The sequence below is a fragment of the Schistocerca americana genome, chromosome 2 (genome assembly GCF_021461395.2).
Source record: "Schistocerca americana isolate TAMUIC-IGC-003095 chromosome 2, iqSchAmer2.1, whole genome shotgun sequence".
In the NCBI taxonomy this organism is placed as follows: domain Eukaryota; kingdom Metazoa; phylum Arthropoda; class Insecta; order Orthoptera; family Acrididae; genus Schistocerca; species Schistocerca americana.
In genome coordinates, this window is record NC_060120.1 from 709,535,394 (window position 1) to 709,554,637 (window position 19,244).

The 19,244-nt window shown below is 43.5% G+C and overlaps 1 protein-coding gene across 1 annotated transcript in view; it reads right to left on the minus strand.

The window, feature by feature from the left end:
• LOC124595116 (cubilin-like) overlaps positions 1-19,244 on the minus strand; it is a 1,106,483-nt gene that overhangs the window by 35,258 nt on the left and 1,051,981 nt on the right. Inside the window, exons 11-12 of the mRNA XM_047133714.1 lie at positions 10,736-10,918; positions 4,942-5,074 (exon numbers count right to left, since the gene is read on the minus strand). Coding sequence (XP_046989670.1) covers positions 4,942-5,074; positions 10,736-10,918 — 316 coding nt within the window. The remainder of the gene's footprint in view (positions 1-4,941; positions 5,075-10,735; positions 10,919-19,244) is intronic.

Here is a 19,244-nt window from a genome sequence, read left to right on the forward strand (position 1 = left end):
CTTCAAAACATTTTCGTAGGATGCACCTGTTACCGTAGTGCCCTTTGGAACGCAATGCTTAAGGATTACGCCCTCGCTGTCCCAGAACATGGACACCATCATTTTTTCAGCACTGGCGGTTACCTGAAATATTTTTGGTGGCGGTGAATCTGTGTGCTTCCATTGAGCTGACTGGCGCTTTGTTGCTGGATTGAAAAATGACATCCACGTCTCATCCATTGTCACAACCGACGAAAAGAAAGTCCCATTCATGCTGTCATTGCGCGTCAACATTGCTTGGCAACATGCCACACGGGCAGCCATGTGGTCGTCCGTCAGCATTCATGGCACCCACCTGGATGACACTTTTCGCATTTTCAGGTCGTCATGCGGGATTGTGTGCACAGAACCCACAGAAATGCCAACTCTGGAGGCGATCTGTTCAACAGTCATTCGGCAATCCCCCAAAATAATTCTCTCCACTTTCTCGATCATGTCGTCAGACCGGCTTGTGCGAGCCCAAGGTTGATTTGGTTTGTTGTCACACGATGTTCTGCCTTCATTAAACTGTCACACCCACGAACGCACTTTTGATACATCCATAACTCCATCACGACATGTCTCCTTCAACTGTCGATGAATTTCAATTGGTTTCACACCACGCAGATTCAGAAAACGAATGATTGCACGCTGTTCAAGTAAGGAAAACGTCGCCATTTTAAGTATTTACAACAGTTCTCATTCTCGCCGCTGGCGGTAAAATTCCATCTGCCATACGGTGCTGCCATCTCTGGGACGTATTGACAATGAACGCGGCCTCATTTCAAAACAATGCGCATGTTTCTATCTCTTTCCAGTCCGGAGAAAAAAAAATCGGAGGCCTTAGAACTTGAATGCACCTCGTACTTTAATTGCAGACCACATGTACTTCTTGCTCAAATTTTCGGACGAATGGTTTTCAGATACCGCATTTCTTTAAATAGCAATGTGTTTTTTTGTGGTGTTCAAATATTGTTTTCCTTGCCCAAAAGCTTGTAGTACGAATTATTTTTGGTGTACATCGAAAAATGTCTTTTAGAAGTGTGTGTTCAAAGAACTGGGTATACTACCAACTGCGCTTGTCAGTGGGGATATACTTACTACTGTCATATGGATCGCACACTGTATCTAGTGAAATCCAGCCTAATCTTAATGTGTATGTTTCTCGGAAAGTGTAATGTATCACGTCGTGCGTCTCAAAAGAAACGTCTAGAATGTTTCTCATCCGCCACCATAAGAGATAAAGCATTCCTCAGGGTTGGTTTAGGGCACTATAATGCTTTAGGCATAGTCCTATTGGAAGTTATATGCCCTTACCTTACTCTGATCTTTGAAATGACTTACCTAGTCTCTTATAAGTGGACCTGCTATCAGTGTGGACCCCAAACCTTGATGCCACATAGCATTTTTTTACATGTACAAATCGTTGCCAAAGATAAAAAAGCGGGAAGTAATGGAAAAAAATTAGTGTCGACTAGTATTGAACTATGACCCTATGGACAAGCAAGAAACTTCGCGACGCTTACCACATTAGACTAAAGTGCTGCCACATACAGTCAGTCGTTGGGGTTTAGCCCGTATGATTTTTATCTGATCCGGACCTACGCCGTCGTCAGTTCGCCAACTCAGTCGAGCTGTTGGATGCTATCCAGAACTGGGAGCATCACACTCCACTAAAAGTAGTTCCAAGTGGCCTCAGAAAACTCCCTTATAGTTTAAGAAGTCAGTCCTGGTCGCGCCCATCAACACGTCCTCTGCGTTACTGTAGGGTCGCTTTCCAGTATATGGTGGCAGGAAGGGCTTTCTCCCGTCTAGGAAGTAGGTTGTGGTTGGGGATTACTGTGCAAGCTTAAGGGCTGGTGAGCTATACATGAAGGCAAGTTATTTTCCAGCACCTTTAAGTCCTGCCAGGACGAAACACCGTGCAGAATAATGCTGCTAATAGGAACAGGAAACAGCCAATTGGAATGCCTGCATTTGGCTCCTGAAGCTGATTAGCAGAAAGGCTGGTATATCTAAAATTTTGTGGATCAGTTTGCAGTCGGTGACACTCCACTCGGATGTAGGAGGTACGTAACAAGGAATACTTCAGTACGCTGTGTCTTACAATTTGCTGAACAGTCGAACCTGTTAAAGGAGATGCTTCACATGTCGTGCTAACATTTAGAACCAAAAACAATAGAAACTTAATATTTTCTTTCTTTCCACATAGTTTTATAGTTAGCACATTTTTATTCAAAATAAAACAAAACAATACGTCTGGGTCTTTCTGCTGTCAGTAATAGGTTTTAAAGATCTTAAGAGTTACAAAGAAAATGAATTGTTTCTTCTTTTAATATGAAGATGGTTTGATAAGTCTGGTAAATTTCCGTAAAAGAATGGAACATTTTTGGTAAGCAAGTTTGGTTATTCCAAGGATCGTATGTTCAAATTCAACAAAGTACAGCATACTGTTCACTGTTGACGTTCGTCTGAAAGTGTCGACTGCGACTGAAACTGGAGAAAAGCGAGTTTCGTTACGTTACGAAATATTTGCATTCGAAGAAAGGATTGGACTGTCACTCAAATCAAAACAGAAATGGATGAAATTCACACAGGCTCTGTACCATCATTACTTTTGTATTAATGAATTTAAGCGTGGTGGGACAAGCGCCGAAGGCGAAGCGCTTTCCGGCGGTCCAATTAAGATCACCGAAAAGGAAACCATTGGTAAAATCCATGATATAGTAATGCAAGACCGCCATATAAAAATTAGTGAGACTTCCTTTGCCTGACAAAAGACCAATATTGGCAGACAAAAAAGTGCTCCTTCACCAGTATAATACACCCATACATCAGCGATAACAATGATGATGAAATTTCAAGAACTGGGCTTTGAATTGGTTCCTCATCCACCCTACTCACCAGACTTAGCCCAAGTGACTTCTTTCTGTAGTCCAACTTGAAACTTTGTCTTGCTGGAAGAAATTTTTATTAAATGAGAAAGTGATAGTTGTAGTCAACCAGTACTTTGCAGAGTTTCGCAGATCCTATTTTTCCGACGAGATGAGAAAGCTAGGGGATCGCTGGTCCAGGTGTATATCCCGTAAAGGAGACTGTGTCGAAAATTAAGGTTAGTTGTTTATAAGACAAACATTTTTCTTGCTTTTTAGCTTACTTATGAAATCACCCTCGCACTTAACACTGAAGTAAGATTCTAAAATTTATTTCCATCGCAGAGAAATGTCTGTGTAGTACTTATTTCAAAAGAATAAACAACCCATTTCCACGATCTCTAGATTTAGATTTATTCTTAAAGAGCTTACAAAGAGCCCAAGGATGTATAGGTGATGTCTAAGGGAGAATAGAAGGGGAGGGGGGGAGGGGGAGACGCTAAACCGGCGCTTTCTGTCACTACAGCAAAGTTTGAAAAGAGTTAGAAGTGTCTTCCCTCGCACGGACATGAAATCTGGCTCAGTCATTTTCCGGTTCTCTGGGCGAGTGGTACTACTTAGCGAGCGAGCAAGTGCTTGGTAGTCAGAGGCCTCATAGCAATTCGCGGAGCCAGAAGATAGTGGGAGGAGATGTCTGATAAAAACGATCGACATGCTGAGGTTTAATAGAAGCAAATAAGTTACATTTGTTTTCGTGGAATCCAGAAGTGTGGTCTTCTTGTGTGACGCTTTTCATTGCTCAGTTTGAACTAATACCCTGTTTTTATTTTTGGTGGAGATCGTAGGCAGATATTTGTAGGAACTAGCTGGAGGCAGAGTATGAAGTTAGCGGTGTACATATCCAGGATCACAAAACCTTTCAGAAAGTAGTTAGATTGCTACAGGGTATCTGTTAGTGTCATACCAGTAGTGACAGTTTTAACTCTGTCTCGCGAATCAAAGGGACGCTGAAAACCGCTATTCGACTTATTTTAATAGTATAGTAATGGTAAGAATTAATCTGGGCCTACCATAGCGTTACCGACCACATATGCGGAGCAGCAGGTCGCGCAATTTGTCTGGCGTACAGCACACCTCTGAGAATTTGTAATTTCTGCGACTGGGACTCCACGAAAGATGCGGGTACCAGGCAAAAGAAACGTTTCCACACACTGCGAAAATTCCTCACAGCTCATGGGTAGTCATACTGAGAAGGTGAACAAAGCCAATAAGTAACCTACGCAGGATGATAAAAAAAATGGTTCAAATGGCTCTGAGCACTATGGGACTTAACTGCTGAGGTCAACAGTCCCCTAGAACGTAGAACTACTTAAACCTCCTAACCTAAGGACATCACACACATCCAAGCCCGAAGCAGGATTCGAACCTGCGACCGTAGAGGTCGCGCGGTTCCACACTCTAGCGCCTAGAACCGCTCGGCCACTCCGGCCTGCCAGGATGTTTCGTAGTAACGTTTAAAAACATCCGAAGCGATGTAAATGATACTGAGACACATGGGGTCGCAAATGTTGGTAGATAACCCAGAAGTGGATGACTAATGTTGAACAAGTGCTTTTAGAAGATGACTTACATCGTCGAACGTGCAGCGGATGGGCTTGTCGATTCTGCCTTCGCCGTAAGAGGCAGTGCTACACATCGCTCTGCTAGGGGACTCTGTTTTCCTTCTTGCATTATCCGATGTGATTTGGTAGTGCTCGCGGTAGTGATAATACAAGACTACGACGAATCGGTTTACATTTACGAAAACAGAATAGCCTAACTGAACGATCTGTAGCACTGCCCCTACCGGCGAGGGAGGTATGTCATCTGGTGACGTCACATGTTCAACATTTGTCATGCACTTTCGAGGTATTTCCAGACATTTGCGGCCCATGTGTCTTATATTAAATTACTTGTCTTAGCGTCATCTATGTCGCTTCGAGGGTTTTTAAATGTTAATAAGAATCAGACAGCAGAGTGGTTCAGTAAAGCGGCTGGTGCCAGGGCTGACCTGAGGCGCATGTTGTTGGAGTCGGACAGGAAGTGCCAGTGCGCCTCGTCGTGCAGCTTCTCGCCGCACAGCTCGACGGGCGGCGCGTCGGAGCGGTACCACAGGCGCACCACCGCCGCCGGGCAGCCCCGCCCTGCAACAGCACGGCGGCTCTGCAGTGTCCGCAGCAGGCGGCGGCTGTTGTAACAGCGCTGTACAAAAAGTTAGTCGCCACAGGACACATCAAGCTAACCCAGTGCCGGAAAAAACACGCTTTCATGGACTGCGTTGACTGGCACCAGGTTCTGATATTGAGGAGTTGTAGTGTCAGTGATTCATTTGTCACCGTCATTGGCGATCAGATGGCGTTTCCTTTTGTCTCTAAAGGCAGTAACTCTACTGAGCTTAGAGGTCAACAGTGACTGCGACGTTCATTCTAGGGCTCTACACTGCTCCATCGAAGAATACTCCTCATAGAGTACTCCATCATACTCCTGCTGAACAACTTCAGTCATTCGAACGGGGTTGCATTGTGATTCTGTGGGAAGCTGGGTGGGCATATCGATAGACTGCTGCACATGTTGGGCACAATGTGTCGTTGATACGTCGCTGCTTTCAGCAATAGTCGCTAGAACATTCCCACACCGTAGACCGCGTTCAGGACGTACCTCCGCGTAGCAGGTCAAGAACGACTCCTTGTGAGAGCAGCTGTGGCAGACCGAACGTCTTCCAGGGAGCAAATCGTACCACATGTTGCACTAGCTGTGGTACCAGGGATCGTTGCGAACCGTCTGTGCCTCCGGTCCTGCGACGGCTGACACCACGACACTGCCAAGCATGGTTCCTCTGGTGTCGTGGAAGCGTTGACTGGAGAATGGAATGGCGCCCTGTTGTCTTCAGTGATGAGATTAGGTTCAGTCTGTATGCATGTGATGGACTTACACTTGGATGGCGCAGACCTCGTGAGGTGCCTATTCCACAGCGCATTCATCCATGGCAAACAGGTCCCATCTCAAGCTTCATGATGTGGAGGCGATCAACTACAGCTCGCCATCACGTTTGGTGTTCCTACTAGGTAAAGTAAGCAGTGCCCTCTACATTTCTTCGACAGGAAGGTGATGTGCTCTTTTAGCAGGACAGTGCACGGCCACATACGGCTGCTGCTAGTCAGCGCCCTCTTCGTGGAGTACAACAATTGACATGGCCAGCAAGACAGCTGATGTCGCGCCAATTGAACACGTATGGGACTTAATGAAACGGGAACTGACTCGTTCTCCAGGACCTACAAGAACCACAGCCGGATTTCAACCAAAGGTGCAAGATGATTGGGGCAGTCCATCGCTGTTGTATGATGGTTTTCACTCGAGAATACACGCCTGCGTTACCTCCAGAGAGGGTACATTTGTGAATCCATGTGACTATTTGAGGACCCCTAACTGTGATGCGTATTTCATTTGATCTGAATTTGATATCATATACTTCAGAAATGGTGCACTAGCTGTTATCTCACTTGTCAATAAAATGATCTTGCTCTTGAGGGTGTTGCATTTTTATTTTCAAGCGAAGTAGCTGTCAAGCTTGTAGCTTAGGTAATGGCGTCAGTTTAACTATAATCCAGGACTTTCGTCATATATGCCTTAACCAGCTGAAGAAGTCATTCGTTCATGATTAGATCCTGTAGAGCGACCAAACTGCAAGGATGGTGAATGCTGCGCTTCACTCGCTGTTTGAAATGATCGTAGGTATTTTCGATTGGATTAAGATCGGGTGATTTAGCGGGCTATTGGAGGTGCAATAGGTTGCCTGAGCTTTCGTCAAAAAACTAGGAACATTGGCGTGCAGCCCTCTGAGCACGTCTGTCATCTTTGAAGATGGGAGTGTCCATAGCATATTCATAATGAAGAAGTACAAAAAAACACAACAGTTGGTCACCAAGAATATTGAAATAAACGTCGTCGTTCATGTTCACGGTAACCTGGATGAGCGGGTCCTAGTCACGGTACGAAAAACATTCCAAAACAACAGAGAATAGTCCCTGAACTGAAAGGCCGGTCAAATGCATCATTCGGCCATCGGTGCACTCGACTCCTTGTTTCACGTAATAAATATGCGGAATCGCTACTCTTTGGACCACAAAATACACCTCCAGTTATCTACTACTGCCCACTTGTGTTGTTTGACCCAATGAAGACTTCAGATACATGTGCCGCTATGGTCAATGGCCTTTTGCGAGACACCCATCTTCAAATGACCAATGCACGCAGATCCCTAAGCATGTTTGCTAGAAACTTGTCGTAATGGACCTGCATTCTCTGGCGCCATCAATTCATGTTAGATTTGAAACCACCTATTATTGAGAAGGCGTGACACCCGCGTACAGTCCCTGGTGGTTAGGATCTGTTTATGGACACTGTGCATACGCCGTGTTACATAGTTCGAATGGTACACCATTCCTTGTACACACACTGGACAGTCCACTTTGATACACCAACAAATCGGTTTACTTCATTCACCGTGCGGTCACGGACACGTCCAATTACAGTAGCTTCTGACTGCCACTTTGTCACGTCTCTTCCGCTGAATCATCTTACTGCGTTGATTCCATACAATCGACTGACCTATAGCTATCACTCACGTGCAGTGACTTACGGTAGAAACCGAAGGGTCACAAATGCGCCAAATAGCATTTCTATATGGTCTACAACACTCAAAAGCGATCGGTGTTCTCGTTTAATAGTGTGACTAATATTTTGCCCGGTGAGCCTATTTCTGTAATGCAATTGGCGCTATTTACCCATAGGTGGTCGAGTGTGAGTGAGAGGTGACCATGTAATGTCTACTCAGGACAGGAAGATACAAAGTGACGTGAATGAGGAGAACGTCTTAATAGTATAGAAGGGAGCAAGACCTACAATAACTTAGGTATGTAAGTAACTCCAGTAAACACCCGATTTGACCTCTGATTCAAAGTTGATTTTAAAAATCTTGAGTACCACATGTATCATGCAGATCTTGAATCCAGTCTGATAAATAAAATACCCTAGTCGTACATTAATATTGCCACCGAGATCCACTCTTGCAAGGGGGACTAATTTGACTTTATCCATACTTATGGAATTCGAAGGTCAGTGGCCGGACGTCCATTTCGACAAGTATTATGATGTATCTCTGAAAAATAGTCGAAAAAAGTCGATTTTGCTGCGTTACCGGAGCGTCGTGAAGTATTAAATATTTCGAGCATTTTGAACAGAATATTTGGTGGGGTATGTAACGGTTCAGTGAGAGCAACAGACGGCTCTATTACAATGTTCGAAACGTTTTATAGCTAACACCATTCGGAACTCTACAGCATCTATTTTTTGAGAGTTTTTGTGAAGATGAACTCATTAAGGAAATTGTTGTTGGATATTATACATATGAAGAAAATCGAAGAGGGGTAATAGGCAACGTCCCCTTGTTAGTTAAGAACTGCCAGAGATAAGGATATAAGTTCTCGCCTTCATATTTTCATCATTATGTCGAATTTCTTTTATAAATTTGTTTTTTTTTCATTTCCCGTGTCTCCTTTCCATTTTCTTCGCTTTTACTTATATTTTTATTCTTTTTCTTTTGTAATACCGTAAACTGGAGTATTTTAAGGGGTAAACTAATAATTTTTGAGATAATGCCATAGCCTGAATTTAAGAGAAGCAACTGTGAATGAACACACTGCTAAAATGATCATCTGTCGCCAGAGCGCGACAAAATCTGATATTTCTAGGATATTAGCGCCTTGTTGAAAGAAAAATCTTACGTTAAACTGTATGATCCATACTAATAGTCACGGAAATGCACTGCGCAAGGGGAAAAGCTACAATTTAGAAAATATAGTAATGAAATTTTGTACCACGCTTTACATGAAACTGGCACATTTACTGTTAAGTTGCTTGGATTATGTATATTTAAATTTTTATTAAATTAAAAAATTTTATTTCCAAATATAGTTTCCCACTATTCAAGAGATTTCTACAAAATTTTCTCTGTTTAGTCTCTTTGCATACATAAGCTTATCTCATGAGTTTTTCTGAATACGTCGAATAGGCGAATTTTAATAACATTTTAATTACGTTTCTGTCGGTATAATATTAAAAAAGTCATGCAAAATTCCAAGCGCTTTGCCCCACATATCGGATGACACTCCGAATTTCAAAATTTACTCTTGAGACAAAGTTTATCTGGTTTACAGAAATATGTCAAAATTTCATAATGCTACCCTTCATAGATTCTTAGGAAAAGGTACATAAACATTAGAAAATGTCATTTTCAGGAAATGCAATTCAAAGTTCAACCTAACGTTTTATCTTGGGTCATCTCTTCAGAAAGTCTCAGACTTGCACTCAGGGTCCTCTTTCCCTTTAGGCTTCTCTTCCGGTTTCTTACTTTCTACCTTCTTTCCTTTACCTGGTCTTCAAAGGACTCTTCAGCTGCAGATTTTTCCCAAGGTGTCTTGAGTGAAATTTCCTATCTTAAAACGCATTCTCTCTAACACCTTCATTCTCCGTACTTTCCCATCATTAAATACTAGAACTGCATACCAGCTACAGTTCTGACAACTGTAGCTCATGAAAATGTGACTTTATGGCATCGTTTCCATATGAATGAATTTAGAGTCTCATTTGGATTCTGGGTTTTGCCATGGCCACACTGTTTTAGAAGTTCGGGATCGCCAAGAACCTGTTGACAACATCCATTACACGATTTGGAAGCCTCTTCTTGTGACTGAGTTGTTAACCCTCTGAGCCTGTAGATATTATTTATACCAGCTAATGTGGCACAAATGATGAATGAGACGGTCACCTATTCATATCATGTGGAAATATGTTGCCCTTACTGCTCTCTTCATGTCGCTTACACTGGATAGGTTCTGTCTGATGGCCTTGCCATAATACACTTGAAAAGTGTCTACTATCTTCTTTGTTGGTCTGTTGTGTCCATCAACGTCCAATAGATGATCTATAAAACCAAAGAGTACATATAACACAGCCTTGTCCAACAGATAATCTATAAAATCATAGACCATATATCGCAGACCTCTAGATGCTTTAAAGTAATCTACGGACTCCTTGTTCACCGAGCTAGCATTTAAGTGTTTCTTCAAAAAGTGGGCGTATATTGAAGGTCGCGTCACACACTTCAGTCACTTCGGGTGCGATTTCATCACTGAAACTTTGGTAACTTACTGTCCTTGCGTTCTACTAATAAATAAAAAATAATTTGAAAATTGACATTTTCGGTAAATTTGATAAACGCTCTTCCCTCAAAGTATCAAAATCACAAAAACGAATTAGTGTTACAGTCGATAAAGCCGACTTCTCGGACAGAGTATACTTGCAACCACCGAGGCGAAATGAAGCGCCGTTAATGCACTTTCAAATACGGTACTATCTTTTGATACTTGGATTTCTTCTCTGGGTACCTCTCAGTCAAGTTAGCGCCTCAGCTATGGAGGCTGTCTTCTTGTTGGTGATTGTTACGAATAATTTAATTAACTGAAAACGAATTTGATTGTGTAAAAGAACCTTAATTAATCACTCTTTATAGACTTTCGGACTGTATATCTCGACGCATACGCAGAGCGAGTGGGCTAACCGAATACCGTTTCGAACTGGTACTTCTGTTTGTACCCCAACAGCTTATAATTGAGGGATCATGATCAGAAGGAATTTACTGTCAAGGTAGTTGCTTCAGTGCATCTGCATCAGGCGTGATAACACAGCTAACGCGAGTTCGGTAGGTGTGGACTGGGTGGATTCTCTACTGCAGCTACGGCCATTACCCGCAGGGTTGCCCTCGACGGCGAAGTACTCGAAGTTGAGCAGTATCTTGTGCTTGGGCCGGACGCTGATGTACCAGTTACACGTCTTGCTGGAGACGCCCCGCGACGGCCCGTCGTACTTCTGCGGGAAGTTGGGGCTCTGGATGACGCCGTAGTCGGAGCTGCTCACGTTCGACCCGCAGTCTGCAACAGATGGAGGCACTTTAGCACGGCTACAGTAAACTGCCACACACTCCTTACACTAAGCAAGAGTACGCATCCATAGATGCGGGATCATTCTACGAGACTGTGATTGGTAGAACTTAATATGATGTCAAGTCACGGTAAATGCGTAACAGCTGTATTATTGTTCTAATATTTTTTACGAAAATCTGTTGTCATATTTGTCTTCACGATAACCTCCTATTTCGCTCATATTCTAAGCATCTTCGGATCTGTTAAAACAAATGCAAAATATGGTAAGTTTGATTACAGATAATTAAACTGAAACACACACATGACAAATATAATAATGAATACGATTTTTTCTTCTTTTTTACTCAGACATGTTTCGCTCATGTTACAGTATCATCAGTAGTCTTTTTATTTCTGTCAAATAATTAAAAAAAATTGCTGCTTATTGTCTATACATATACGAGGACGTGCTGGAAAGTAATGCCTCCGAATTTTTTTTCTGTTGTCCCCGGTATTGCTGACGCAACTTGGAACCCTCTGCCGCTAGACGGCTCAGAATTGCAGCGTGTAGCATGGCAGTGTGTAACATAGCTATGTCGGCGCGTGAGGAACAGCGTGCTGTAATCGAGTTTCTAACCGCTGAAAACATGCCCCCAATTGAAATCCTTTGAAGAAGAAAAGTGTACGGTGATAATTATATCGACATCAGTAATGTGCGTCGTTAGGTTGTTCGTGCTCATGATGATGGAAACGGTGCTTCTAACCTCAACGTGTGTGGCAGAGCTCGGAAAGGACGTCCGTGTACGATAACCGACGAGACTCACCGCTGTCAGATTGATAAACCCATCAGAGAAAATCATCGGACAGCACAGACACAGCTCTCAGCTAAGTGTGGCATGTCACGGAGCGTGTACGGGACGTCATTGCTAAATTGCGGCGCAGAAAACATGTGCACGGTGGGTACCTCATACGCTCACTCCTGAAATGAAACAAAGGAATCTGAACATCTGTCAACAATTTCTTTAGCGTTTTGAGCGTGAGTGTAGTAGGTTCCGTAACAACATTGCGACAGACGACGAAAGCTGAGTTTACCATTTTGACTCGGAGAAAAAAAAAATACAGCATTAATGTAATCCTGCCAAATGGTTCACCGACGCCGAAAATGTTCAAGCCATACCATGAGCAGGCAAAGTCATGCTCACAGTGGTCTGGTTTGTTCAAGGGGGGGGGGGGGGGGGCACTTGGAATTCGTGCCTAAATGGACCACCAAAAACCCTGTAAGGTAGTACAAGATCCTCAGAAACCTGAAAGCACGCATTCGAAGAGTTCGTCCACACATGTAGCACCCTTTCCTTCAGAATGACAATGCCAGACCACACACGGACGCTGCGACATCTGCAACAATCTGCCGCCTTGGTTTCTCTGCCTTCGATTATCCTCCATACAGTCCAAACTTGGCCCCATCCGGTTTTCATCTCTTTCCAAAATTTAAGGAACACCGTCCTCGACTTCACTTTGATAGTGAAGAAGCGGTTAAAGCTGAGGTGAGGTTGTGTCTCCGTCAGTGAAATCAAACATTCTGCAGTGACGGTATCAAGAAACTGATCTTTAGTTGGGAGAAAGTGTTCGTCACCAGGGTGACTATGTTGAGAAATAAATATGAAGACATGAAGAATAAAGATGTATAATTTTATAACGTTTGATTTATCTGCAATGCTTCAAGATTTTTCACATAAAAAAGTCATTCCTCTCGAACAAGCAGTCAAAAGGAAGTCAAATACAGGTAAAGAATTATTGGAGTCACAAATACGTTTTCCATGATCATTAGAGATGAAACGTTTAATGGTGTCCCTCCGATCTATATGTACCACTACACAAGAGCCTGGAAAGTTCTGAAGGAACGCTATTACTGTAAAAAGGTAGCATCTTCCTGGTCGGCTCACGTTCTCAACTCATGTGTGTTCCTAAGAGACAATCTCCATTCCTTCCGAACTGACTATGCAAATGTAGACGAGATGTGGCTCAAATTCAAAGATATAGTAGCAACAGCAACTGAGAGATTCATACCTCATAAATTGGTAAGAGATGGAACTGATCCCCCATGGTACACAAAACAGGTCCGAACGCTGTTGCAGAGGCAACGGAAAAAGCATGCGAAGTTCAGAAAAACGCGAAATCCCAAAGATTGGCTAAAATTTACAGACGCGCGAAATTTGGCACGGACTTCAATGCGAGATGCCTTTAATAGGTTCCACAACGAAAAATTGTCTCGAAATTTGGTAGAAAATCCGAAGAAATTCTGGTCGTATGTAAAGTACACAAGCGGCAAGACGCAGTCAATACCCTCGCTGCGCAGTGTCGATGGTACTGTTACCGACGACTGTGCCGCTAAAGCGGAGTTATTGAACGTAGTTTTCCGAAATTCCTTCACCAGGGATGACGAATGGAATATTCCAGAATTTGAAACACGAACAGCTGCTAGCATGAGTTTCTTAGAAGTAGATACCTTAGGGGTTGCGAAGCAACTCAAATCGCTTGATACGGGCAAGTCTTCAGGTCCAGATTGTATACCGATTAGGTTCCTTTCAGATTATGCTGATACAATAGCTCCCTACTTAGCAGTCATATACAACGGCTCGCTCACCGATAAATCTGTACCTACAGATTGGAAAATTGCGCAGGTCGCACCAGTGTTTAAGAAGGGTAGTAGGAGTAATCTATCGAACTACAGACCTATATCATTGACGTCGGTTTGCAGTAGGGTTTTGAAGCATATACTGTATTCAAACATTATGAATCACCTCGAAGGGAACGATCTATTGATACGTAATCAGCATGGTTTCAGAAAACATCGTTCTTTTGCAACGCAGCTAGCTCTTTATTCGCACGAAGTAATGGCCGCTATCGACAGGGGATCTCAAGTTGATTCCGTATTTCTAGATTTCCGGATAGCTTTTGACACCGTTCCTCACAAGCGACTTCTAGTCAAGCTGCGGGCCTATGGGGTGTCGTCTCAGTTGTGCGACTGGATTCGTGATTTCCTGTCAGGAAGATCGCAGTTCGTAGTAATAGACGGTAAATCATCGAGTAGAACTGAAGTGATATCAGGTGTTCCCCAGGGAAGCGTCCTGGGACCTCTGCTGTTCCTGATCTATATAAATAACCTGGGTGACAATCTGAGCAGTTCTCTTAGGTTGTTCGCAGATGATGCTGTAATTTACCGTCTAGTAAGGTCATCCGAAGACCAGTATCAGTTGCAAAGCGATTTAGAAAAGATTGCTGTATGGTGTGGCAGGTGGCAGTTGACGCTAAATAACGAAAAGTGTGTGGTGATCCACATGCGTTCCAAAAGAAATTCTTTGGAATTCGATTACTCGATAAATAGTACAATTCTCAAGGCTGTCAATCCAACTAAGTACCTGGGTGTTAAAATTACGAACAACTTCAGTTGGAAAGACTACATACATAATATTGTGGGGAAGGCGAGCCAAAGGTTGCGTTTCATTGGCAGGACACTTAGAAGATGCAACAAGTCCACTAAAGAGACAGCTTACACTACACTCGTTCGTCCTCTGTTAGAATATTTTTGCGCGCTGTGGGATCCTTACCGGGTGGGATTGACGGAGGAGATAGAAAGGGTGCAAAAAAAGGGCAGCTCGTTTTGTATTGTCACGTAATAGGGGAGAGAGTGTGGCAGATATGATACGCGAGTTGGGATGGAAGTCATCAAAGCAAAGACGTTTTTCGTCGCGGCGAGATCTACACTCCTGGAAATGGAAAAAAGAACACATTGACACCGGTGTGTCAGACCCACCATACTTGCTCCGGACACTGCGAGAGGGCTGTACAAGCAATGATCACACGCACGGCACAGCGGACACACCAGGAACCGCGGTGTTGGCCGTCGAATGGCGCTAGCTGCGCAGCATTTGTGCACCGCCGCCGTCAGTGTCAGCCAGTTTGCCGTGGCATACGGAGCTCCATCGCAGTCTTTAACACTGGTAGCATGCCGCGACAGCGTGGACGTGAACCGTATGTGCAGTTGACGGACTTTGAGCGAGGGCGTATAGTGGGCATGCGGGAGGCCGGGTGGACGTACCGCCGAATTGCTCAACACGTGGGGCGTGAGGTCTCCACAGTACATCGATGTTGTCGCCAGTGGTCGGCGGAAGGTGCACGTGCCCGTCGACCTGGGACCGGACCGCAGCGACGCACGGATGCACGCCAAGACCGTAGGATCCTACGGAGTGCCGTAGGGGACCGCACCGCCACTTCCCAGCAAATTAGGGACACTGTTGCTCCTGGGGTATCGGCGAGGACCATTCGCAACCGTCTCCATAAAGCTGGGCTACGGTCCCGCACACCGTTAGGCCGTCTTCCGCTCACGCCCCAACATCGTGCAGCCCGCCTCCAGTGGTGTCGCGACAGACGTGAATGGAGGGACGAATGGAGACGTGTCGTCTTCAGCGATGAGAGTCGCTTCTGCTTTGGTGCCAATGATGGTCGTATGCGTATTTGGCACCGTGCAGTTGAGCGCCACAATCAGGACTGCATACGACCGAGGCACACAGGGCCAACACCCGGCATCATGGTGTGGGGAGCGATCTCCTACACTGGCCGTACACCACTGGTGATCGTCGAGGGGACACTGAATAGTGCACGGTACATCCAAACCGTCATCGAACCCATCGTTCTACCATTCCTAGACCGGCAAGGGAACTTGCTGTTCCAACAGGACAATGCACGTCCGCATGTATCCCGTGCCACCCAACGTGCTCTAGAAGGTGTAAGTCAACTACCCTGGCCAGCAAGATCTCCGGATCTGTCCCCCATTGAGCATGTTTGGGACTGGATGAAGCGTCGTCTCACGCGGTCTGCACGTCCAGCACGAACGCTATATCCAACTGAGGCGCCAGGTGGAAATGGCATGGCAAGCCGTTCCAGAGGACTACATCCAGCATCTCTACTATCGTCTCCACGGGAGAATAGCAGCCTGCATTGCTGCGAAAGGTGGATATACACTGTACTAGTGCCGACATTGTGCATGCTCTGTTGCCTGTGTCTATGTGCCTGTGGTTCTGTCAGTGTGATCATGTGATGTATCTGACCCCAGGAATGTGTCAATAAAGTTTCCCCTTCCTGGGACAATGAATTCACGGTGTTCTTATTTCAATTTCCAGGAGTGTATTTACGAAGTTTCAGTCACCAACTTTCTCTCCCGAATGCGAAAATATTTTTTTGAGCCCAACCTACCTAGGTAGGAATGATCATCAAAATAAAATAAGAGAAATCAGAGCTCGAACAGAAAGGTTTAGGAGTTCGCTTTTCCGGGGCGCTGTTCGGGAGTGGAATGGTAGAGAGATAGTATGATTGTGATTCGATGAACCCTCTGCCAAGCACTTAAATGTGAATTGTAGAGTAATCGTGTAGATGTAGATGTATGAATGAGAAACATAAAGAAATATTCTATTATTCAGATCCAAGACATACTTCAGTGTAACAAATTTCGTCTAACTTGCCATAAAATGAAAAGGCAAAGATTTCAGAGTTACAAATGCGAGTGGCAGCGAGAACGTATCGTTGAAAGAGGACGTAGTATGAGATATATAAGAGCCGGTTTAGAGAAAAAATGGTGTTCACATTCTCGTTGATTCAGTGATGAACACAGTATACCGAAGAAACACATTTTCTTTGTCCCACAGCTTCTGAGTAGCTTGAAGGCTAGAGTGAAGAAATTTGCCGAAAATGCTGCTGCATCATTAATCAAACTAACGAGGCTCTTCATGCCATAAAGTTTGCTCAAGCTTTTGTAGCTTCCATTCTACCTGAGACAGAGACTGCGTGCTGTTCATTGAGGAAAAGAAAAGTTACAGTATTAAGTTCGGAAGGTGAACGCCTCACATTACACCAACGATAGCCTGTACGGCATTGCCGGGTCCCATTCGCTGTTTTAAGTTTTCTTGTAGACCAGTCTTAATAATCTGATGCCACGTCGAAAAGCAAGGCTAATGATGTGCGTGTATATCCATTAGAAAAAAAAATAAAAAAAAGAAAAAAGAAAAAAAAACAATGCACCGTACAAGGTGACAATTATTGAATTACATGAAAAAAAACTTAAATTAGTTAAAACTACGGCGTGCACACATTTTATTCAACATTTAAACGTCACCACAGATATTCGGATTTAGGTTATGACATATTCGACATGCCTGGCATCCTTGGCGATGATGTGGCCGCACAAGAATAGCGAAATTCCGCACTATCCGCTGAAGTGTGGGAACATCGATGCTGTCGATGGCCTCCTGAATGGCTCCATTCATCTCAGCAGTGGTTTTGGGGTTATTGCTGTACACCTTGTCTTTAATATAGCCTCACAAAAAGGAGTCGCATGGGTTCTGATCGGAAGAATGTTACGGCCAATCGAGGCTCATGCCAGTGGCTTCTTGGTACCCCATAGCCGAATTGCGATCCCTGAAGTGCTGCTCCAGCACATCAAACACTCTCCTGCTTCAGTGGGGTCGAGCTCCGTTTTGCAAGAACCACATCTTGTCGAAATCAGGGTCACTTTGGATAATGAGGATGAAATCATCTTCCAAAACCTTCACGTACCGTTCGGTAGTCACCGTGGCATCAAGGAATATCTCACTGATTATTCCGTGACTCGACATTGCACACCACACAGCCACACGTTGAGGGTGAAGAGACTTCTTGATCGCGAAATGCAGTTTCTCAGTCCCCAAATGCTCCAATTTTGCTTATTGACGAACCCATCCAAATGAAAGTGGCCAAAACAACAAGACGCGTACGTATGCGCATACTAATTCCCATAACGCCCCGCTGCGAACCGTGCAGTTTGGACATCCTAACGCAAACTTTTCAGAAGTTAATGACGCTTTTATTTCATATATATCAATAATTGTCACCCTGTATATTATAAGTAAGCATACAACGCTTTCGACGCGGGCATTAGTTTAAACAGCAACTACAAATCATCGCGCACTCACACTAGTGACCATAAAATAGAAGCCGAAGTGTTGTCAGTTTTATCCTGACGTGGTCACATACCAAGGAGCTCTCGCTCATATACATCCTTAAAGATATCAGTTATGTTGTGATAGTTCTTTCAGCGGGTACTGGCGTCCATGGGGTAGTGAGAAATTATTGATCCATATGATGAATTTATAGATTTCCGAAGTAAATCAAGACAAGAACAATTACGCTGGCGATCTGCAAGATAGATTCCGAACATTTTACAGTGTATAAGTGGCAACAAATACTGTAATTGGTCCACCCAGACGTCAAACACTCTATGCATCGCTGCTGACAGCGCCTGAACTAATACTAAGCTATGGATTAGAATACAGCATCAGTCTTTTAGTAACTACGACTTTAATCAATATTTGTTATAATAATATTAAAATTAGGCGTGTTTACTCATCATTCATATAATTTACATAATTAATAATATCTAACGTATAGCTTAAGCGATTTAATAGTTTCAAATAACGCTGTATTGCTTAAGACGTGGAAAAAAGTTTAGGAGATACACCCTTCGCTGATGATATCAGATCTCTCTTCCTCCTGAATTATATGATGCAATCTTGTCTGCTTGACCGTGATGCATGTAATTTTTCCCGCTATACTAATATTATTGCGGCACAAAACACACACATGCATAACTTCCTAACATTTGCTCTAGTATTATATCTGTTGTTGCCTAAATTTTCGTTTTACATGTTCGACATGCCCGTCTTGCATACGTAAACATCGTCGTCGAAATCCCAACCACAGCGCTTATATAAAGTTAGGATAACCAACTTTCCGACTGCAGCTTTTTATTTTAACATCAGTGCTAAATAATTGATCTTTAATTACCATAAAGTTTACTGTAGAAACCATGTGCAAGTTCCTCCTATTTAGAACAGATGCAACTACTGTTACTAACGCTATAGTTACACCCTAGCGACTGGACTGACATGAAATTTCAGCGAGCTGTCTAATTTAGGTTTCTTCAATTTAGTTTCCTTTTTTTGTAGAGCGTAGATACTTAATGTCAATTTATTACTGTGTTATAAAGTTTGAATTTTGTTAAACTAAACTTTATTCTGCGAATTCATTAGCTTTAGATTACAATCATTACATTTCAGAAATTTACTGTATGGAATACAACCTATTTAAACTACAAGATAACGGCTAGAAAAATCATCCATTTAAAAAATATATCTGGAAGCTAATAGTGAGAACAGTAGAAACAATTGAATACTGTAAGGTATGCCGAAATTATTGTAATTCTGTCAAAGACGACGTAGCGTTGGAATATTAGTTGAACGGATTG